General features: G+C 34.7%; 1 protein-coding gene across 3 annotated transcripts in view; it reads left to right on the forward strand.

Annotated features, from left to right (window-relative positions):
- Positions 1-24,573, forward strand: part of ADGRL3 (adhesion G protein-coupled receptor L3) — an 827,678-nt gene that overhangs the window by 579,753 nt on the left and 223,352 nt on the right. For all 3 annotated transcript variants that reach the window (XM_049630539.1, XM_049630537.1, XM_049630538.1), the window contains one exon: positions 10,563-10,643. In XM_049630539.1, the coding sequence (XP_049486496.1) occupies positions 10,563-10,643 (81 nt within the window). The remainder of the gene's footprint in view (positions 1-10,562; positions 10,644-24,573) is intronic.

Below are 24,573 nucleotides of genomic sequence, written 5' to 3' on the forward strand. Positions count from 1 at the left end.
CCCCGTTGGTATATTTATAGGATGTGAAGGCAGTGAGTTATAGAGTAAGAACATGGTCTCTGGATTTGAAACCTGATTCCCACACACACTATTGTGTAACCTTTGAAAATACACTTAACCTTACTGAGCTTTAGATTTCATGTTTTTAAAATAGGAAACAATATTTGGCTCGCCGGGTGCTTCTTAGTATTAGGCTCTTAGAAAATAATCATTTTATTAACACGATCTTCAGTTTTAATGTATTCATTCCCATTTATTTTTGGAGGATTATAAAAAACTAGAAATTCAGGGAAGATAAATGCCCCAATTTTTTTGGTTTATTGTTGTAATGCTTGCGACAATAGGTTTTTGAGGTTTCATGGAATAATTTTTGAAGTGGTGCTTCCAGAATTCGATGTTTGTCATTTAACTACCAAATCTATTTTTCATGCTTGTGAAAGAGAGAAATATATGTGTGTGGTTTTGTCAAATACATTTCCCTTTATATTTGTGAGCTCCTGAAATTCATCATTAATATAAAGCATTCCTCAGGCCAACACAATTTCAACACTAGGACCAATGAGATATTTTGCAGGCCAGCAGAATTCGTTTCTTTCAGATTGTTGATTTCTTCCAGACAGTTGCTTTCCTGAATTTGACATTAAATTGATTTTTCATAATATAACTTCTTAATTTAGGTATCATAATGATCTTATGGTTGTTTCTAAAAAGGCCTTATGTTTATAGATACATACTCAAATAATGTACAAGTGAAATTATATGATGTTTGGGATTTGCTTCAAAACATTCTGGAATGAGGAAGGGGGCATTGAGGGACAGAGAGGAAATCACATAGGCCCTGAATTGACCATTGTTTAAACTGGGTAATAGGGATATATTATTTATTCTTTTTGGGGGAGGTACATTTCTGAAAATGTTTATTATTTTAAAATCATCTTTTTTTTTTTTGCCTGCTTCCACCTGTTTTTCCCTGTCCCCTATCCCTCTAAGTCACATGATCTGTAAGCATCCACGCGTAATGTTCCTTCTCCTTCTTCAACACCTGACATTGTGTCCTCCAGGTACTGTTTTTTCTTACTTCAGTTACCTCAGTTAGATGCTCTTGTCCTGCCCTTCTCTCGGATCTCTATCAAAGTATGTATCATGCTTCACTATTGTTGTTTAATCCACATCTAAACCTAAATTTCTTTCGTGGAGGCGTATTATCTTGCTTATATGGTATGGTTAAGATTGGCCACTAAAGGAAGTGAGTCCTGAAAAATCATTTGCTGAATGAAATGCACACATGTACACACAAACAAGAAAGTTACTTTTGCTTCAGATTACTCCATCTGTTTTCTGTGTGCAAGTAATATCCACTGGGGAGAAGGCCATCAGTGACCTTTGCGCCTCCATCAATGACTTTATATCTTCAATAAGTCAAGCATGTTGTGATTTCTTTGCTACCTCATATTTTACTAAATTCACTGAGAATAAGTATGAATAATAAGATAAAGGGGTAAAAGGAAGTCAGTATAAAAAGATAAGTATCAAATTGGCGACTTTACAGCTCTTTTCTTTGATGATTACTTTTGATTGGTGTTTACGTCTTTACCTTAAAGCTGACTTTATAAATGCCAGATGGTTACAGTCAGACTGGGATTTGAAGACAAAAAAAAGCAAGCTGTTATAATGCTAGGCACACCCAATTTTCCATCAGCACAAACAACATATTGACCTCTGATATTTTTTATCAGTAGCTGAGATTATTTTCAACAAGAAACTAAACTTTTTTTTTTTTTTTTACCATTGAGAAGGAGACTTAGCTACTTTCAGAGTGTTTGAAAAACTTAGAAAAAGTCCATATGCCATTCTTAACTGTAGTTTAGTAAGTAGATTCCCACATTCCGCATGAAATCATTATTATCGTAGGACAGAGAGATTCAGAGATGTAACCTGCTCTCATCCTAAAGGTTGTAAAAGGAAAATGATAATATTATTTAAAACTTCAAGAGCAAAAAATGTGAGATCTATTTTATTGTTTTTTAAGGAGGGGGAATGTCATGCCTCTAGAGGAAATAATCAAGTTTAGCAGTTGAAAATTTAAAGCAAACAAAAGGCATGAAATCTGCCTAGAGGGCCATATACTACTAAACTTGTTTACACTACTGTATAGAAAATGAGAAAAATTTGAATTGAAAGATGATGTAACTAGAGAAACCAATGGGGACTTTATGGTGGGAAGTGTGTTTTTGCTTTAGGAAGAAAGTTGTGTTCATTTCCAAATTATACCCATATTTTATTTATGTCTTCTTTTCTTCTTCGGTCATTGGTGATAGTATTAATATGTTTATCAATATGTGTACAATTTGAAATACAAAAGCATGGGGAAAAAGCATCTGATACAGTACATTGTGTTATTTTATTCTTCATTATTAATATTAGATTTGGGCCCTTATCTGTACTTTTATCTTTTAACAGTTTCCTATCAGAGTCAGATATTGTCACTTTTCTCTTGAACTCTTCAAATGCTATTCATGGAAATCACATTAGGCCTTCCTTGATCATCTGTTTAAAATTGCAGCTTGCCTCTGCTGCTCTAGATCCCCTTTAGTGTGTTCTGTTTCCATTGCCCCATCTTGTACATAAAGTATCATTGATGTATTATTGATTGTATTAATTGCTTACTGTCTCCCCTTACATAAGACTGTGCATTAGCCTTTAATTTGTTGTATAACGTATGCCAAGTATCTAGAAAGGCATTTGTCATGTATCAGGTACTCAACTAATATTGGCTGATAAATTAATTAATTATATAATGAATTTGTAATAATAATAATAATAGCTAGAAATTTTAAGTACTTACTATGTACCAAGCACTGTTCTAATTACTACATATACATAAGTTCATTTAACCTTCAAAACACCCCTATAAGTAAGTGCTATTATAATCCCCATTATACACATGAGGAAACTGAAGCACATAGAAGTTAAACAACTTGATAGTTCCTGGCTGATTAGTTATATGGCTAATGGTTAAATGGTTAAAAAGTGGCAGAGTCCAGATACCAACATAGGTAGTTCTGTGCCCAGGACATGATCTTATTTTTATACTAAACAGCCTTTGGTTTTTAGATATAGCCTTACAGGAGAAAAATGTATGTAGTTTCATAATAAATAAATAATTAATGTCTTAACACATCTGAAAGATTATGCCCCACATGCCTTGAAAATAATGGCTTACTAAATAAAGCTTCAGAGTTAAAAGACAGTGAGGGTATGTTTATTTTTTTCTGCAGGCTAGCTGTAAAGCATCCCTTTCTTACCATCCTCTTGACAACTACCACCTTGATTTGACTTTTGAAAGTCACCAACTTCTCAAGGTGTCAGTTTCTTCATTCTAAAATGTGGGTTGGGGCTATAAGCTATCAAATATCTTTCTCCCTCCAAATTCTGTGGTTCTAAAAATGTATTTCTGTGCTCTGATGTACAAGTAAAGTATTGACAGTAGAAAAAAAAAAGCTTTTCTCTTCTACCTAATGCTAGTCAAGCCTTTCCTATATTTGAAATTGGTAGAAATTGAACAGGATTCCTCAATAAAATAGAAATTAGATGAAAGCTGAAAAAGACATGGAAAATAAAACATTAATGGCTTTTCCAGAATCCATAAGCTACCCAACAATTTCCCTATTGCCATTGTTTTCCTTGACTCTTTAGCAATAAATCATGAAGCTTTTTTTTCTCTCTCCCTTTTAATTCTTTTATGAAACCTATCATTCAGTATTGTTTATTCCTTTGGTAAATACTTTGTAGGAACTTACGGTAAAATGACAGGTGAATAGCAGCACCAGGAAACTCCTCTAAATTGCATTAATCCTATAATATAAATGTGTGAAATTTAAATCCCATGGCACAAAATAATTAAGTAAAAGGGTATATAGATAAATCTTAACCTGGGAATATATTTCATATAAGAAACAAAGATCACAGAAAATAACTAAGCTTGGTTATCCGTGTATCTACCTTGAAGGAACTAGAAGATCAAAGTCAATAACTAATAAATCCAACAATAGCCATCAAAAAAGTTCAATGAAAGTTATTAAGAAAATTTCAAAATTTCGTTTAACTGGGGAAAATAGAATGATTAAACAATGAAATATTATTATAACCAAAATACAAACATTTTCAAAAATTACCTTATTCCAACTTATTTAAAGACAATTCAAACAATGGAGATCAATTTGGAGATCAAAAATGGAGATCCATTTAAAAGAAAGTGAAGACAAAATATTTTAAAAGTTTATCCTCCAAATTAAAGAATTAGTGCAATTCTAATCAAAATCTCAATATGATTCTTTGAGTTTAAAATCCAAAAAAATAAAATAAAATAAAATTCAGAAGAAAAAAAGTAAACAAATCTATATCTTTTTAATTTGGAAAAGTAAGGGAAAAATTGGAGCAGTGGTTTCACACTTGGGTATATAAAGCTTCTGTTACAAGAACAAGACAAGTCTAGTGTAAGACAGTAGAGCATGGTAAAGAAAGTGATAAATGAGAAGGCAGGTATATTCCCTGTCTAAAATATTTTAGTCAAATCTTTAAAACCAGTATGCATTTGCCTTGCTTTTTATCTTCCTATGCTCTTTTGAATTGATCACATTTTTATTTTATTTTATTATTACTATTTTTTTAAATTTATATCCAAGTTAGCATATAGTGCAATAATGATTTCAGGAGTAGATTCCAGTGATTCATCCCCCATATACAACACCCAGTGCTCATCCCAACAAGTGTCTTCCTTAATGCCCCATTGCCCATTTAGCCCATCCCCCATCCGCAACCCCTCCAACAACCCTCAATTTGTTCTCTATACTGAAGAGCCTTTTATGTTTTGTCCCCTCCCTGTTTTTATATTATTTTTGCTTCCCTTCCATTATGTTCATCTGTTTTGTATCCTAAATTCCACATATTAGTGAAGTCATATGATATTTGTCTTTCTCTGACTGACTAATTTTGCTTAGCATAATACCTTCTAGTTCCATCCATGTAGTTGCAAATGGCAAGATTTCATTCTTTTTTGATCGCCGAGTAATACTCCATTGTGTATATGTGTGTGTGTGTGTGTGTGTGTGTGTGTGTGTGTGTGTCTTTATCCATTCATCTGTCAATGGATGTTTAGGCTCTTTGCATACTTTGGCTATTGTTGATAGTGCTGCTATAAACATTGGGGTGCATGTGCCCCTTCAAAACAGCACACCTGTATCCCTTGGATAAATACCTAGTAGTTCAATTTCTGGGTCATAGGGTAGTTCTATTTTTAATTTTTTGAGGAACCTCCACACTTTTTAGCAGAGTGGCTGCACCAGTTTGCATTCCCACCAGCAGTGCAAAAGTGATCCTCTTTCTCTGCATCCTCACCAACATCTGTTGTTGCCTGAGTTGGTAATGTTAGCCATTCTGACAGGGGGGAGGTGGTATCTCACTGTGGTTTTGATTTGTATTTCCCTGATGATGAGTGATGTTGAGCATTTTTTCGTGTGCAGTTGGCCATCTGGATGTCTTCTTTGGCAAAACGTCTATTCATGTCTTTTGCCCATTTCTTCGCTGGATTATTTGTTTTTTGGGTGTTGAGTTTGAGAAGTTCTTTATAGATTTTGGTTACTAACCCTTTATCTGATATGTCATTTGCAAATATCTTCTCCCATTCATTTAGTTGCCTTTTAGTTTTGCTGATTGTTTCCTTCACCTTGCAGAAGCTTTTTATTTGATGAGGTCCCAATAGTTCATTTTTTCCTTTTGTTCCCCTTGCCTCTGGAGACATGTTGAGTAAGAAGTTGCTGCGACTGATGTCAAAGAGGTTTTTGCCTGCTTTCTCCTCTAGGATTTTAATGACTCCCTGTCTTATGTTTAGGCTCTTCATCCGTTTTCAGTTTATTTTTGTGAATAGTGTAAGTAAGGGGTCCAGGTTCAATCTTTTGTATATCACTGTCCAGTTTTCCCAACACCATTTGCTGAAGAGACTGTCTTTATTCCATTGGATATTCTTTCCTGCTTTGTCAAAGATTAGTTGGCCATACATTTTGGGTCCATTTCTGAGTTCTCTATTCTGTTCCATTGATCTAAGTATCTGTTTTTGTGCCAGTATCATATTGTCTTAATGATTACAGCTTTGTAATACATCCTGAAGTCTGGAATTGTGATGCCTCCAGCTTTGGTTTTCTTTTTCAGGATTGCTTTGACTATTTGGGTTTTTTTCTGGTTCCATAAAAATTTTATCATTGTTTGTTCTAGCTCTTTGAAGAATGCTGGTGTTATTTTGATATGTAGATTGCTTTGGGTAGTATTGACATTTTAACAAAATTTCTTCTTCCAATCCATGAACATGGAGTATTTTTTTCACTCTTTATATCTTTTTCAGTTTCTTTCATAAGCTTTCTATAGTTTTCAGTGTATAGATTTTTCACCTCTTTGGTTAGATTTATTCCTAGGTATTTTATGCTTTTTGGTATAATTGTAAATGAGATCGATTCCTTGATTTCTCTTTCTGCTGCTTCATTATTGGTGTATAGAAATGCAACCGATTTCTGTGCTTTGATTTTATGTCCTACAACTTAGTTGAATTCATGGAACAGTTCTAGCAGTTTTTTGGGTTTTTTTGCTTTTTTTTTTTTTTTTTGGTGGAATCTTTTGGGCTTTCCATGTAGAGTATCATGTTGTCTGCAAGGAGTGAAAGTTTGACTTCCTCCTTGCTGATTTGGATGCCTTTTATTTCATTTTGTTGTCTAATTGCTGAGGCTAGGACTTCCGATACCATGTTGGATAACAGTAGTGAAAGTGGACATCCCTGTTGTGTTCCCGACCTTAGGGGAAAATCTCTCAGTTTTTCCCCATTGAGGATGATATTAGCGGTAGGTCTTTCATGTAAGGCTTTTATGATCCTTTTATCTCTACTTTCTTGAGTTTGTTTTTGTTTTTTTTTTTTATCAATAAAGGATGCTGTATTTTTCAAATGCTTTCTCTGCATCTATTGAGAGGATCATGTGGTTCTTGTCCTTTATTTTATTAATGTGATGTATCATGTTGACTGATTTGCAGATATTTAACCAGTCCTGCATTCCAGGTATAAATCCCACTTGATCATGGTGAATAATTATTTTGTGTATTGTTGGATCCAGTTGGCTAGTTGAGAATTTTTGCATCAGTGTTCATCAGGGAAATTGGTCTGCAGTTTTCCTTTTTAGTGGGGTCCTTGTCTGGTTTTGGAATCAAGGTAATGCTGGCCTCATAAAATGAGCTTGGAAGTTTTCCTTCTATTTCTATTTTTTTGGAACAGCTTCAAAAGAATAGGTGTTAACTCTTCTTTAAATGTTTGATAGCATTCCTCTGGAAAGCTGTCCAGCTCTGGACTCTTGTTTTTTAGGAGATTTTTGGTTTTCACATTTTTGGTTGAATATTCTTTGCCATAATGTCTAGGAGGAAGATACATGGAAGTTAGTTATTGTTTTAACCACAGTTTATTATTATTATTGTTATTATTATTATTATTATTATTTTACAGTAATTTTTAATGAGGGGATAGATCTTTGATAGTCATTGGGTTGTTTGTTTTTTACAAACTGTAACTCCTCATGTTGTGCAATGCTGTCCCTGATGAGAAGTAATTACCTCCCTGAGAGTTATTACCTTAGTTAAGCACAGATTAGAATAGGTTTTATAACTTTTTATGTATATTTGTGGAGACAAATGCATGAGTATCATTGATCTAAAGTGAAGCAGAAATCTTTCTTTCAGTATTTGGTTTATGTAGTTAATCAACAGCAACCTCCAAAATTTCTGGATTTTATTCTATGGATCAGAAATCTCAATCACCAAATTGAAGTCTATTGCTGCCTTTCTGCCATTCCTCTAAGGCTGAGAGCCCCTGTCAATTCCTGCCACTGTGGCTCTTTGTGGAAGACACTACCTTCCACAACTCAGCCACAGTTTGCTTGAGTTCTCATTGGAGAGAGAATGGAAATTACGGCAAACCAAGTTCAGGACTTGACTGTCAATATCCTCATCCCACTCTGCTGCCTCTTTGATATTCCAACCCCCTTAGGGATATACACAGTGAGATCTCGTGCTACCTGAAGTATCCCTGTTGAGCACTCTTGAAGTTACATGCTTATCCCAAGAACAGAGGCAAATGTGACATTTAAAGGGACTTTTTACTTCAAACTGAATGTAGGGGTGACAGTTGCACAAGCAGTTACTTGTCAGAGTTTAATCACTAAAATCTATAGACTTTTTCCCCAGGTTTAGTATACTGAGACCTTCTTTGAGAAAAATATTCTGATTTACTTGAAAACACTTCAGATTTAGAGTCAAAATACTACTGGCCTTGCAATTTACTAGCTGTGTGTGCTTGAGCAAGTTACTCCATTTCCTCTGTTGGTTCCTTTGATTTTAAAATATGAATATATTGACATAATACCTACCTTTAATTCCCATAGTGACATGGTTGCATAAATGGAGATGATGTCTGTGTGAATGCATGATACTTATTATACGTGGTGAAAGTCATGTTCCTTGCTTAGACATGAAATCAATATTATTTTATATGCTGAGATTATCTTGAATCAACATAATGTAAAAGATGCTTATTTTTATTTACATGATCAATAAAGTTTCAAACCAGTTCATTTGTAATGACACAGGACCTTAAAAATAAAAAGTGATTTTGCAATCAAGTGTGCAAATAAGGTAAACATTAGGCATTATTATAATTAAGATAATGTGAAGTTTTTAATAAGCTGTATTACACATGGACTGCTAACAGTGCACAGTCACTGTCTTACTTCTTTTATAACAGTGCCTTTAGTGTTCCACTGAAACATGGCCAATGAATGTACAATATTCTTAGTTACTATTATGAGGGGCTCTGTATATTACGTCTCCACTGTGTCTGCCGTTAGCTAGAAAAATGCTGGGAGGAACAGCAGCTTCTATCAACAGGGAGCCATATTAATTATTTGAAATGTGCCTCATAAGAGGAATCAGCAGAGTTTATTACAAGTCGAATATTACTTGAAACGGGAAGGTTACTCTAACTGTTATCATAATCTATGTATCATTAACTTTCCTTGTTTAGGAAAAGAGATTAACAACCCTGTAAATGGCTATAGTAAATGTGTAAAATATAACTGCATATTCCCATTGTAGAAGGAAAGTGGTGGGTCTTCCACTCATACCCAAACCTTTTTTAGAAATAGCTTTAAAAAGTAGCTTTAGCAATTGGACTGACTCTGTGATCGTGCTTTCTTACCTCATGATTCTAATTGCTTACAGAATCATCAGTATGCAACGAGTAGCTACTTTGAACATTAGAAAAATTTTTAGTTTTTAAGCTAGCAATTTTTTCAATCAGCATCTTGGCCTTCAAATCAACACCTTAACTCGTAAGACAGAAAGTATATTACAAATATGTTTGTGAGCTGGCAGAATGTTTTACAAGGAATAGAAAATGAATTCATCTGCCTACTTTTTTTAAACATTTATTTATTACTTTTGAGAGACAGAAAGAGACAGAGCACAAGAAGAGGTGGGGCAAAGAGAGAGGAAGATACAGCAGTAGGCTCCAGGGTCTGAGCTGTCAACAACAGAGCTGGACATGGTGCTCAAACCCACAAAATGTGAGATCATGACCTGAGCTGAAGTTGGACGCTCAACCGACTGAATAACCCAGGTGCCACAATCTGCCTACTTTTTATATCATGGCTAATTATTGTTTTTTCCAAAAAATACACTTAGCACGAAGGGGTACTTTTCTTCAAATAACAGAAGTAAATTATAAAAAAATAAAATACAAATTAACTAGTTATAAAGTTATCTAAGTAAGTGCTATCGGAGTGTTATTTGACATTGATGCCAGTCTGAAGACTGTATATTACTGGTGTGCAATGAAATAAGTGCGTAAATTGAGAATAAGTCTTTAGAAACAGGGCAAATTGACAGATTACGTATTGTCTGTTTAATAACAATAAAAAATGTGGACTTGTTTTTTCATGTCTTTTTTCCTTCCATTTTATTATTTTTTTGTAAATCATTTATATTGTATTTTTAAAAGTGTCATTCCACAATGAGTCTGTAATCCAATAATAAGAAACAAATGGTAGTTAAGAAGGACTGATATGGGGCGCCTGTGTGGCTCAGTCCGTTGGGCGGCCGACTTCAGCTCAGGTCATGATCTCGCGGTCCGTGAGTTGGAGCCCCACGTCGGGCTCTGTGCTGACAGCTTGGAGCCTGGAGCCTGTTTCGGATTCTGTGTTTCCCTCTCTCTCTGACCCTACCCCGTTCATGCTTTGTCTCTCTCTGTCTCAAAAATAAGTAAACATTAAAAAAAAAAAAAAAAAAAAAGGACTGATGTGATTGGTTGGTGTTTGGATGATGCATAATGCTCCTGTGTTTGAATAGATCTGTCGACACAGTTTGATGACAGTTATTTCAGTGTGAAGAAAGATAATGTGATATCACACAAATCAAATATATATATGTATAAAGGCGTAACTTCAATGTCTTCTTAATATTTATTTTTGGGTCAACAGGGCAGGCACATCATGGGCAGGTGTCATACATCTCTCCTCCAATTCACCTGGACTCGGAGCTAGAAAGACCCCCTGTGAGAGGTGAGTTGTTTATTATTATTATTACTATTACTATGGTTATTATTATTTAAAGAAAAAGAAACTATTTGTTATTTTGATGGAGACAATTAAATTATAGATAGTTATAAATATGTATTTTGCAATACAGTACCTGTTTAAAAAGCAGGGGTGGGGGGTGGGGATTGTGTATAAAGAATTTGAGAACAGAAAGAGCAAATCTTATTCATAAACTAAAATATGAAATACCGTTCTGAGAAATATTCATAAAACAAAATAAGAAATAGAGCTATATTGTGATTCAACTAATGGAGGACTAGTTGAAAACTAACCTAGATTCAGAGATCACCAGATAACCATTACTTTTTTTTTCACTAAAAGTTTCTTCTACTTGGTTTAAAAGAAATTAAGATGCCTTAAACTAAGTCATATTGACATTTATTTCCTTGCAACATGATATTTTATATTTTATTATGTTTTAAAAAATCATTATGGCATTAATATCATCATTTAGTTTTTAAAATATATGTTAAAATTACGTTTTTTAAATTGATACCATCAGTTTAAAGATTTTTAAAAATGACCAGCCATACAAAATAAAAATTAAAAGTAACATTTGTTTTCCCATATCTAAATACAGAATTTTTATACCTTTAAATAAATATTATTAATTATTTTCAAAATGTATTATAATGTTCAAAGTTGATGAAATTGATATAGACTTTTTTTTTTTATAAATACCAAATATTCTAAGGTTAATTTGTTTTTTCAGATTTAAGTGATTCAGGATATTTTCTTATACCTTCAACAGTATCAATCACTTGATACAATAAAAGTCATTAGGTCTGCCTTTTATGAGCAAGTTTTCTATACATGTTTTTTCCTCTGCCAGGAATCTCTTACCTTTTCTTTTCTGCCCAGTTAGTTTCTGCCAGTGTTTGAAGGCTCTGCTTTATCTTCAGTTCCTCTGTAAAGGCTTCCTTGGCTATGCACTAGGGAGAAGGGAGTGTATCTGTTCTCTGAATATCCCCTGTGCTTGCCTCAGTTATTACATTTAAGACATCCGTGTCTTATTTTTCAGCATGCATATTTCCCTTTCTCTTCTGTAAGGTCCTCAAGGACAAAAAGTGTCATAATTATTATTTCTCCTCCAGCCACTGCTCTATGCTTTGGACATAGGAGGAACTTATACACTGATTTTTAAGTAACTGAAAGTGAAGGTGACAACCTAGGTTCTGAAGGATGCATCCTCCTTTTTCAAGAAGAAAAGGAAGAAAGGATGATAATGGAATTCCATGAAATGGAAGCAGAATGAACCAAAACACAAAATTGTGAAAGTTGTGACATTTTAAAGAAATGTGCTTGGTGCACAGTAAAATGAGAGCAGTTCTCAAGGAAGAGACTGAAAAGATGTGGGAAGGCAGATTGGGAAGGATTCTGTATCACATGGCAAGGTTATATTTTATCCTGGAAAAAAAAAAGGTTACGAAATACTTTTTTTTTTTTTAAGTTTATTTATTTATTTTGAGGGAGACAGAGAGAGTGAGCAGGGGAGGGGCAGAGAGAGAAAGGGAGAGAGAGAATCCAAGCAGGCTCCATGCTCTCAGTGCAGAGCCCAAAGGGTGGCTCAAATCGACGAACCATGAGATCATGACCATAGCCGAAACCAAGAGTCAAATGCTTAACTGAATGAGCCACCCAGGCACCCCTGCAATACTTTTAATTTTTAAAATATTTTTTCTAAAATAAAATGAAAATAAAAATTGTTTTTCTAAATTAGTGAGGTTTTGCGTTATAACACTATGTTCTTGGTATAAGAAAAAGATCTCTGAAGCCAGTGTAGATAAGAAGAGATTAACAGAGGGGAGGGAGTTTCAGTCATCCGGGTAAAAGATTACTGGGAAATTAGAAACGTGTCTGCTACTATGGCAAGGTCTTCAGTTCCTCTGTCAGGGCTTCCTTGGCTATGCACTAGGGAGAAGGGAGTGTATCTGTTCTCTGAATGTCTCCTGTGCTTGCCTCAGTTATTACATTTAAGACATCCATGTCTTATTATTTAGCATGCATATTTTATACTGAGGAGACATAGCATTTGAGTGAACAGACTTAGGGAAAAGGAGCAGAAATGCCTCTAAATTAATATGGATTAACTGCTTGGATGCTTAAGACATAATCCTTCATCATGAGGAATAGATGAATTTTAAATTGGTGCATTGTTTTAGACATGTTAATCCTTAGTAGAATATTGTCCCTACCAAAGATGGAGGTCCATTTATGCAAGTTGGTGACTTTAATATAATTCATTTCTTCTGACATCCCAGTCTGATTTGGAAAGAGTGTGGTAAAATCAGGCGTAGGGTAGTATAACAGTACACTCCAAAATGTAGTAGTTTAAAACAGGAAACATTTATTATAGTTCTCACACTTACTTGAGTTGTGTGTGTGCTAACTTGGCTGAAGTTAGATGTTTAGGAGCTAGCAAGTTGGTTGGTTTTATAGGGGAAGGAACTCAGTCACATGCTTGATAGTCACCTTAATGTCATCTGGGATGAAGGCCGTATGGCTGTCATTACCAAGCAGTCTAGCACAGGCTCATTCTCATTATGACAGGATTCCCAACAATAGGCAGACAAGTCCCAAAGATCAAATATTTTTCAAGACTCTGCTTGTATCATGTTTGTTATGTCTCATTGGCCAAAGTAAGTCACATAGCCAATCCCAGACATAAAAAGGGAGAAAAAGACTCTATATGTTGATTGGGAAGCCACAATCCAAAGGACCATGGATATAGAAAAGAGGGGAACTGGGATCATTTCAGACTACCATAGCAAAGCTGAAAAGGGTAAAATGAATTTAGAGTGAAATAAGACAAACATTGGTAAAATGAAGGGATTTAGAGGCAATTAACTTAAACATGGGAGTTCCAGACATTTTATCATTAGTTTCCTCAACTACTAGGCAGAAGATCAGAAATAACAACTTTACAGTGTCTTTGTGAGGATTAGGGATAATATAGAATAGAATTTGTCATGTGGTAGGCCCTAGATAAAAAATGTGGCTATTACTATGTACTTTTGTGGTCACTTCTATAGCATATGGGAGGAAACTGGAGTTTGAAACCAGGCAAACCAGTTAAGACCTTAGACAGCTTCTGTCTGTCATCTGTAAAACAAGGATAATAATGTCACCTGAGCCAAGTTCATTAGGGTAATTACATAAAATAATAAGTATCAAGTTCCTGGCAAATACTTGACATAAACTAGACCCTGAAGAGTTAGAAGGTAGGTAGGCATTATTAAAAGTTACCCCTTAAAATGGCATGGTCTTGGGGTGCCTGTGTCTGACTCTTGATTTCAGCTCAGGTCTTATCTCACAGTTCATGCGTTCAAACCCTACATTGGGCTCTGCACTGACAGCTTGGAATTCCCTTTCTCCCTCTCTCTCTCTGCCTTTGTCTCTCAACATAAACTAAACTTTTTTAAAAAATAAATAAAATAAAATGACATCATCTTGGTCAAAATAGTGATGGTATTGACCTGGTAAAGAATGAATTACTAGAATCCAACACTCGTCTCTGCTGCTCTCTCCCTCAAATCGCACTCTTAGAATGATTGTCTTGATAACTTCTAGTTCTCTTAGCATTCCTTTCCATGCATTGACCCAGAGCCATTCCTAGACTGTTCTGTGATTAATACAATTACAGTTAAGAGTTATTAGCTCATGTGCCACAATACTGCAGTATTCAAAAGAGGACACTTCAATAGGTAAATAAAGAGATTTGTATAAATCACCGTAACACTGAAAAAAATCTTGGCCTTTAAAAAAAAACTAGTAATTCATTTAAAAACAAATATTAATAATGGGATAGAGTTGCCATAGTAACGCCATTACTTTGGAGCTACAACGTATTTCCCTTCAACTTTCAGCCATCACCCCTCTTCATTTGTTATTTTTAATTAACTATATACTGTAATTGATATTTTGTATGCAGTCAAATTATATAAATGAACTCTAGATATGTTTATTACTGTCTATATCTAATACAGAGAGAAATTCTGAGGTATATTCTAGGTTTTTATAAGAATTTATACAATAAGATATCAGGTTCTTTAAATAATATGGAATTCTAGCTCCAATACTTGGATTTTTTTATGTGAGATATATAAAAATATCCTTTGAAGTATCTAAAAACTGACATTACCTAACCTGCTTTCCTTTTTCTATTTTTCTACTACTATAATTATATACGTATTGAGAATATAAGACATTTGAGCTGATATTTCAAAGTCTATATTCTGTGTCTCTATATTATCTTATTTTCCCTTCCTATACCAATTTCCACTAGTCTACCTGCATGTTGATGTCTTAGGAATTATTGCTTTATATGTTAATTCTTTATGTATTTTGTAGGCTTATATTTTTATAAGAAACGCATATTTAATTTTCTGACATTCATTAAAGTAGCCATATAAAACAGCAATGTCTTGGGGCGCCTGGGTGGCTCAGTCGGTTAAGCGTCCGACTTCGGCTCAGATCATGATCTCGTGGTCCATGGGTTCAAGCCCCGTGTCGGGCTTTGTGCTGACAGCTCAGAGCCTGGAGCTTGTTTCAGATTCTGTGTCTCCCTCTCTCTTTGACCCTCCCCCGTTCATGCTCTGTCTCTCTCTGTCTCAAAAATAAATAAACGTTAAAAAAAAAAAATAAAATAAAACAGCAATGTTTAAAATGTTATTAATATGGTTACCAATATTAACACAAGGGACTCTTCAATAGAAAATGTTAACTACCTAACACTCAGAAACACATCAGATTGCTTCAGATATCTTGTCATTTTATTCTGTTCTCATCTGAAATATTTTGAATTAGTTGGTACTTTTTTATGTATATATAGTGATTGTGCTCTGAGTATTTGAGATAGTGAGCTAATAATTGGTAACTTTGGAATTGTGTTGTGAAATAATATTCTGAAAAATAATTAAATAATTATATCTCAGGGGTGCCTGGGTGGCTCAGTCGGCTACGCATCCAACTCTTGATTTCAGCTCAGATCATGATCTCACAGTTAGTGAGATCGAGTCCCACATCAGAGCTTGGGATTCTCTCTCTCTCTCTCTCTCTCTCTCTCTCTCTCTCTCTGTCTGTCTCTGCTCCTCCTCCCCTCTCTCTGAAAATAGATGAACATTTAAAAAAGTAATAATGGGATACCTAGGGGTCTCAGTCAGTTGAGCATCCGACTCTTGATTTTGGCCCAGGTCATGATCTCACAGTTTTGTGAGTTTGAATCCCACGTCACTGACAGTGCAGAGCCTGCTTGAGATTCTTTCTCTCTGACCATCCCCAGCTCGCACTCTTTCTGCCTCTCTCAAAATCAATAAATAAACTTAAAAATATAAAAATAAACCAATAATAATAATTATTATATGTCAAAAATCACATTTTTATCATATTTTCTTTTTTTATCCCCTCAAGTTCTTTATCACCTGTGAATCATTTTGATTTTAATCCACGTGTCCCTATTTTCCCTCCTTTCGGTTGTCTTGATTTCTTTCAGCTTTCTATCATTTTTTTAGGAAAAAAAATACGACATTCATGCATTTGTTTGTCATAATATGTTTCTTTTTCAGGATTGTGCATTTTAATTCTGACCAACATGCTCTTAGTAACCATAGGAAAATATACTAGCAAGTTACTAAATAGCCTTGAATAAAATGTAATCTACATTTCAAAATAGCAGGAGTTTATTAATTCTGTGGAACTTACCCACAGATAAGTAAATTTGAGAGATTCTGTTCTTTAAGTCTAATGGAATCATACGTGGCATTTGGTTACATAATTTATGCCTGTGATGGCTTTATCTGCATTCTTCAATTTACAGATTTTATTACTGAATAGGGGTGTAAATTCCAATAGTTTACTAGTGCATTAATGTCACAATACATTACAATGTAATTAACCAGAGCTGCCACTATAAATAGAAAAATTGTCACAGCCCTCACTATAAACTACTTAATAAAAATAAGATCCTGAATCAGCATTCACCACTATAGTAATTTTTCTTGCCATATGTCTCGTTAATCAGGACTTAAAAAAATAGGCTCATCTAGAAGCACTATTATTTTTTTTTTTTTTTATTTTTGGGACAGAGAGAGACAGAGCATGAACGGGGGAGGGGCAGAGAGAGAGGGAGACACAGAATCGGAAACAGGCTCCAGGCTCCGAGCCATCAGCCCAGAGCCTGACGCGGGGCTCGAACTCACAGACCGCGAGATCGTGACCTGGCTGAAGTCGGACGCTTAACCGACTGCGCCACCCAGGCGCCCCAGGAAGCACTATTATTTTTAAACCTTTCATTATTAAAACAAGTTTGTTATAATTTCTAGTAAATTTAATGGGATTGATTATATGTTTCTGAATGCAAATATGTTCTACATGCTTTTGAGACATGTTTCCCCATTTTTTATACTATAATTGGGAATGAAAAACTACTTCAGTGGTTTTGTAGCAGATTTGTGAGTCAACGCATTGGAGTTCTTAGCAAGATTCATTAAGAGTCGCAGTTCTGGAAAAACAAAAACAAACCAAGTTGCAGTCCTGAAGGTCATGTGTCCTCTCCAACTGTGCTTTGTCCCTGACCTTTCGTTTGCCTCCCTAGTACTCATAATGCAAAACCTCTTACCCCAGAATGTGTCTGTATTATGGGCAGAATGACTCAATGAAGTGCTTGGGTGGGAGTTTGTTTGGAAGCTGAATCAGAATCCTATCAGCAGAGGTGTCTATTATTTGAGATTCAGATACACCAGTTGAGGCCTGCCCTGGAGTTGAGACTTTATTGTTTTGTTTTTGATGTTGTTTTGCTTCATGGTTTTCCTGTGTAATTGTGTGAGAGCCTTAGCAATTATAGAACCCAACCTAGGAATTCTTCATAACATCACTAGCAGTTCAAATTAGATAAATTCCTGTCAAGAACTAAGAAAAGACATTCTCTTCTGAAAAAGTCTGAATGATACTTCTGATGTTCTACTGTATAAAAAGTTTGACAGTTACTGGTACTCTCCACCTCCCAATACAGTAAACAACTAGTAATAAAGCTGGTGAAACCAGTATGTTTACTTTGTATAATCTTTCTTTAGGTAGGATCTTGTATTTAATTAGAAGCTTAATGTCAAATAAGCTAGAATATTTGGGTAATTGGGAGATCACATCTATTTTTTTTTAGTTTGCTATAATAGAGTAATATAAATGTGGTTCAGTTGGCACATAATCAATGAACTAGAATAATGCCAGGCATTAAGTTTCATGTGCAAATGGAATTACATTCAGCAAATCCACGTTGAAAATATTTTGTAAAGTTCAAAATAAACAGATGGTCCTGCCTGGTGCATCTATATTAAAAATAGGCTATAGCCAAAGATTTAGCATCACACATTAGAGACATTAGCGCACGATATTGTCTAGTGGAATGTAAAAACATTTGAGATTGATTAAAATAAAATAAGAACAAGACATCTGGCATTCTTATTGAGGAGACTCCAGGCCTATTTTTTAGTATTCTTCGTGTGTTTTTTTTTTTTTTTCTAACTTATCTTGTTAGCAGACATTATATGGTAGAACATAATTTCCTAGTTTTATCCACCCTTAACCCAAGGGAATAAACATGAAACTTACATATAACAGATTGCTTTGACCACGTTAAATAACGTGCTTTTCCCTCACTTGTAAATGCCAAACATTTTTTTGTACTGTGTGTTAAAGTACACTGCGAATACCTACAATATAGAGCTTGTTAATGGTAAACATCATTCCCATTTATGGAGTATGTGTCTTGTGTCAGACACAGGAAAAAGTATTTTATCTGCATTGTCTCATTTAAGTCTTACAAGGACACTATCACTTTTTCATTCAGACTTACTCGTCATCATCATCGTATTTCTAGAGTCATGTATACTCCTGTAACACTGTATGGTAATAATTGAATTGGGTTGGATTTAATCGAAATTAAATTCTAAATGGTAAAATATACTTTTTATTCAATATTGTAAGGATAAGTGACTGTTTTATAAATTATAACATACTCTGCAAATATAAGTTATTATTTATAAGCCAACATTTATCATTTGAAACAACTTAGCACAATCCTGCAGGCCCTTGTGGTACATAATTCATATGTTGAGAATAATTATTCCAGGAGTAGTGTGACCTGGTAGTTTTTTGCAGTAGGTTCTTGGTCATCTTGTTCTGGTAGTTTCTCAATAAGCCTGCATGAGAAGGGAGATAGAGATTGTTTGGATTCTACTTCCACACTGGCTCATGGAATGATATTCTTAGTACTCAAAAGGTATTAAATAGAGGCTTGATATCGTTGTGATCTGAACATCCTCAGGTTCAGTGTGGCTGGTGGCAGATCCAGCGGTAATGATCCTTGACTCGAATGTGATGTTTCCTCCATGGAGCCTGTTGCTCAGGGAATGGAAAGTCTCTGGAACTAGGATGTGTGTCTAAGCAGCTATGACCAGGGTTCAGTTCCTTGAATTTCATACTTCCCTACCTGATGCCCCTCCCCAGCTCCCTGTTTTCTCTCCTAAGATTGCTCACTAGCCCAGCCCTCCTATGATTGCTCCTATGGATTCCAGGACTGACTTATCTTTGTTTTATCTGGCTTTTATTCTCATTCAAAAAGATGAGAGTGTAGCTGCTTTATCTTGTTCAGAGAGAAAATATTTAGCGTTTTCTGAATGTCACAACTTCTTATCGGTAGTCAGTAATAATGATAGTAATAATAATAATAGTTAACATTTATTATTCAAATTAACTTTTAAAAATTGTACAAACTGAAAATTATCCATATGTCCTCCTCTCTCCCAATTCCCATAGAAAACCAATCATAATATTTTTCTGAATATTCCAGTAGATACCATCTTTTTTGAGTGGACATGGTTAGAACATTTAATATTTACACATAACATTTGTGCCTGGCTGTATTTGAAGCATATGATATGGATCGTTATTTCATTAATTTCCTGAATCTCATGAAGCAGGTAGTATTCTTGTTGTAATTTTGTGAATGAAAAAACTGAGCCGAAGAGAGATTTTTTTTTAACTTCATAAAGGTCAGATTAAGTATTACACATTGGAACCAGGTTCAAGCCCAGGCATCTATAAAAAATCTGCTCTGTCAGTTTTTCATTTATACAAAAGGAACTATGACTTAATTTCCAAAACAACATACTTTAGCCAGTAATTAGTAATGAAACATATTACCACAAAGGATGGGGTAGGGGGGTCTAACTATCCACAGTATGGCATTTTAAAGAAAAATCCTCACCCATTTCTATTAGTCATCTTAAGAACAGAATATGGCACAAAAGTTGTTTGTGTGTCTGTTGTCTTCTTCAATAAAGTAGAATATCTTTGTTCTAATGTTACACTGTTCCTTTTTGCTCTTTTCATAAAATATCTTTCTGTTTCTCTCAAAAGAAATATTTGAAATCATACCATAAAACAAGAAATCAGACATTGTGATAAAATATCCTATTTTTGTAGTTTTAAATATTCTCTCCCACAAATGCTTCTTATTATTTATGAAAATAATTTTATACTAGTATACTAAAAATAATTGTCTTATTGCCTGGAGGAGACAGCTAGCTGACAGTCGTGTTGACTGCTACTACCAAAGCCTGGCGTGGGACAAAGGAGGAGGTTTTGACTTCCAGATGGAAGAGTCACCCTTATTCCCACCTACTGAATGTTCACAGCTGCAGGGTTTCCAATTTTTTGGTGTACTCATGCACATGATCCTTCCCTTCCAGAGTATCTTCTTTAATATAACAATTCTTTACAATAGATGTAAAAGACAACATGATAAAATTTATATATGATAAGTCCTTAAATTTTAAAATACCTTTTACTCTGAGTCAGTTGCCTAAGATTAGGTAAGATCTCTTTTCTCTAGATACATCTGGATCCCTAGACAGTAAGGACAGTAAGCGTTGGGACTGTTAAGGACGCAACATCCACTTACATATCACTAGTCAGCAAATGAGGATCTTGTTTCTTCCGCTGCTAAAAGGCACATTCTTCTCTATTGAAAGTGTTGACTTTGGCTATTATTCATCCTGTAACACCCCAAAGAGTATTACCTTCACACCAAGAGACACTTATCTCCCCCAGTGTGTACTAAGAAGTACTTTTCTCTGTTAGTTGTATTTCTGCGTCCAGCAATTATTTTCAGTCCTTGAGTTCAGGGGAAAAAAAAAAAAAAAGACAATTTCCCTCACTGGAGCAGATGCTCCTGTTAAGTTTGGCATCACATTCTCCTAGATGGAATTACATGGAAGTATACAGCTTAAATATTAATGCTTGTTAATCTGATAAATCCACCCCGGTTGCTAACTATATGATCACAGAAAAACTTGCATAGCCACAGCAACAACCTGTTTCCCAAGATTGTTTAAGTATCAAATAACAAATATTATATGTGAAACTGACCCATACCCTATAAAATGCTATGTAAATATTGCTTAATATAATTTAGAAGCAATCTTTATCGTTCCAGTCTAAGACTCAGTATAGCTCAGACATGGTGAGATCAAGAAAATAAGTCCTCAAGATGGTTTGCAATGTTCTTATCCTCCTCAAATCCTACTGGCTTAATTATGATGTAGTTTTACATTAAAAATAACCATATTTTTTTTCTGTAAATGTCTATGCCTTTAATTTCAAACACGTATCAGACAAGAAAACTATATGTTAGCTTTTCTCTGTGCCCCTCTGAAAGACTAACTTTCCTTCAGTACTGACCAAATATTTTCTATGCGGTTGCATCTTATGCATGGGTTAGATTTTGAAGTTAGTGAGCAAGGTCAAAACAAAAACAAAAATATAACCCATCTTCAAACATCCTCTAAATTATCCATAAAATACAATATATCCAACAGTGAGTTATTCCTCGATATCAGGAAATGTGAAAATAGAAATACCTAAAACCTCCTTTGGCTGTGGCAATGCGTGGTGAACAGTGTGGGGAAACAGAGAACTGAGGGAACACTGTCCCTATCCTCCTGTCACTCTGGACCATGCTGTCATTGATTAAAATGCTAAGTGGATTTTCCCCCAAATTCTTTCTGAATGCATATCGTTGAATTTAAGTCAGATGAATTTTGATGTGACAGTACTATACTGCCAGCTATTTGCCATGCATTCTACAGGGTACTGGCAATACAGCCCACATGGGCTTTACCGTGTATCGGAGAAAGTCAACGATAGATCAATTATGTAATGACATAATCAAGGGGTGCATGGGTGGCTCAGTCGGTTAAGCATCCGGCTTCATCTCAGGTAATGATCTCATGGTTCATGGGTTCGAGCCCCATGTCAGGCTCTGTCCTGACAGCTCAGAGCCGGGAGCCTGCTTCAGATTGTGTGTCTCCCTCTCTCTGCCCTCCCCCACTCGTGCTTGGTCTCTCTCTCAAAGGTAAAATAAACATTAAAAAAATCAGAAGAAGAAAAAAAAGAAAAGAAAAACCACTCTAGGGAGGTGACTATCAGCTGAACTGTGAAGGATGAAAGTGAATGTGTATTGAGTTGTATCAGTTCTTTATATATTTTGGATACTAACTCTTTATCAGAGATGTCATTTGAAAATACCTTCTCCCATTCAGTAGGTTGCCATTTAATTTTGGTGATTGTTTTCTTCGCTCTGCTGCTTTTTATTTTGATGTAGTTCCAATGATTTATTTTTGCTTTTGTTTCCCTTGCCTTAGGAGACATAATCTAGAAAAATGTTGCTACAGGCTATGTCGGATTGCTTTCTATGCTCTCTTCAGGGATTTTTATGGTTTTAGGTCTCACATTTAGGTCTTTTATCCATTTTGACTTTATATTTGTATAAGTGTAAAAAGTGAAAGAAGTGGTCCAGTTTCATTCTTTCCTATGTTGCTGTCCAGTTTTCCCAACACCATTGTTGAAGAGACGATCTTTTCCCCGTTGTGCATTTATTCCTCCTTTGTTGAAGATTAAGTGACCATATAATCGTTGGTGTACTTCTGGGTTTTCTGGTCTATTCCACTGACCTATGTTATCTGGTTTTTGCCAATACCATGCTGTTTTAATTACTACCACTTTGTAATAAAACTTAATATCTGGAATGGTGATACCTCCAGTTTTTTTTTTCTTTTTCAAGATTACTTTGGCTGTTTAAGATCTTTTGTGGTTCCATACAAATTTTAGGATTGTTTGATCTAGTTCTGTGAAAAATGTTGTTGGTATTTTCATAGGGATTGCATTAAATCCATATAGATCACTTTGAGTGTATAGACATTTTAACAGTATTTGTTCTTCTAACCCATGATCATGGAATGACTCCATTTCTTTGCATTGTCTTGAATTTTTTCATCAATGTTATATAGTTTTCAGAGTACAGGTGTTTCACTTTTTCGGTTAAGTTCATTCCTAGATTTTGTTTGGTTGTTTGTTTTTGGTGCAAGTATAAATTGGATTGTTTTCTTAATTTCAATTTCTGCTGCTTCAGTGTATAGGAATGTAGCAGATTTCTGTACATTGATTTTGTATCCTGCAACTTTACCGGATTTATTTATCAGTTCTAGGTTTTTGATAAAGTCTTTAGGATTTTCATATATATAGCATCATGTCATCTGCAAATAGACTTTTATTCCTTCTTTGTTAATTTGGGTGCCTTTTATATTTCTTTATGTTGTCTAATTGCTGTGGCTAGGACTTCCAGTGCTATGTTGAGTAAATGTGATAAGAGAGGGCATCCTTGTCTTGCTCCTGACATTAAGGGAAAAGCTTTCATTTTTTTCACCATTGACTATGATGTTGGCTGTGGGTTTTTCATATGAGACCTTTATTATGTTGAGGTATGTACCCTTTAGACCTTCTTTGCAGAGGGTTTTTATCATGAAGGATGTTGTACTTTGTCAAGTGCTTTTTCTGCATCTATTGAAAGGATTTAATGGTTTTTATCTTTTTTTCTTATTGATGTGACATATCATGTTGATTGTTTTGTGAATTTTAAACCACGCTTGCATCCTGGGAAAAAATCCCACTTGATGGTGGTATATGATTTTTTTAAATATATTATTGGATTCAGTTTGCTAATATTTTGTTGAGGACTTTTGCATCTATATTCATAAAATATGTTTGCCCATAGTTCTCTTTTTTTGTGGTGTCTTTATTAGGCTTTGGTATCATGTGTCTTTATCTGACTTTGGTATCAGGGTGATACTGGTTTCATAGAATGAATTTAGAAGATATATATATCTCTCTCTCTATATATAGATATATATATATAGGAGATATATATATATAGATATATATATATGGAGATATATATATATATAGGAGATATATATATATATAGATATATATAGATATATATATATAGGAGATATATATATATATCTATATATAGGAGATAGATAGATAGATATATAGGATATATATATATATATATATATATCAGAATAGTTTGAGAAGAATAGGTATTAACTCTTCTTCAGATGTTTGGTAGAGGGGCACCTGGGTGGCTTAGTCAGTCGAGTGTCCAACTCTTAATTTCAGCTTAGGTCATGATCCCAGAGTCGTGGGATACAGCCCTGCATCAGGTTCTGTGCTGAGCATGGGGCCTGCTTAACATTCTCTCTCTCTCCCTCTGTCCCTATCCCCCACTCATGTGTGTTCTTTCTCTCTCTAAAATTTTTTTAAAAAGTTAAATGTTTGGTAGAATTTGTCTGTGAAGCGATCTGGTCCTGGACTTTTGTTTTTGGGGAGTTTCTTGATTACTTTTTCAATTTCGTTACTAGTAATCAGTCTGTTCAAATTTACTATTTCTTCCTGCTTTAGTTTTGGTGTTATATGTCTCTAGGAATTTAATCATTTCTACTAAGTTGTCCAGTTTGTTGGCATGGAGGTTTTCATAGTATTCTGTTATAATTGT

This window comes from Panthera uncia, chromosome B1, assembly GCF_023721935.1.
Source record: "Panthera uncia isolate 11264 chromosome B1, Puncia_PCG_1.0, whole genome shotgun sequence".
Classification (NCBI taxonomy): domain Eukaryota; kingdom Metazoa; phylum Chordata; class Mammalia; order Carnivora; family Felidae; genus Panthera; species Panthera uncia.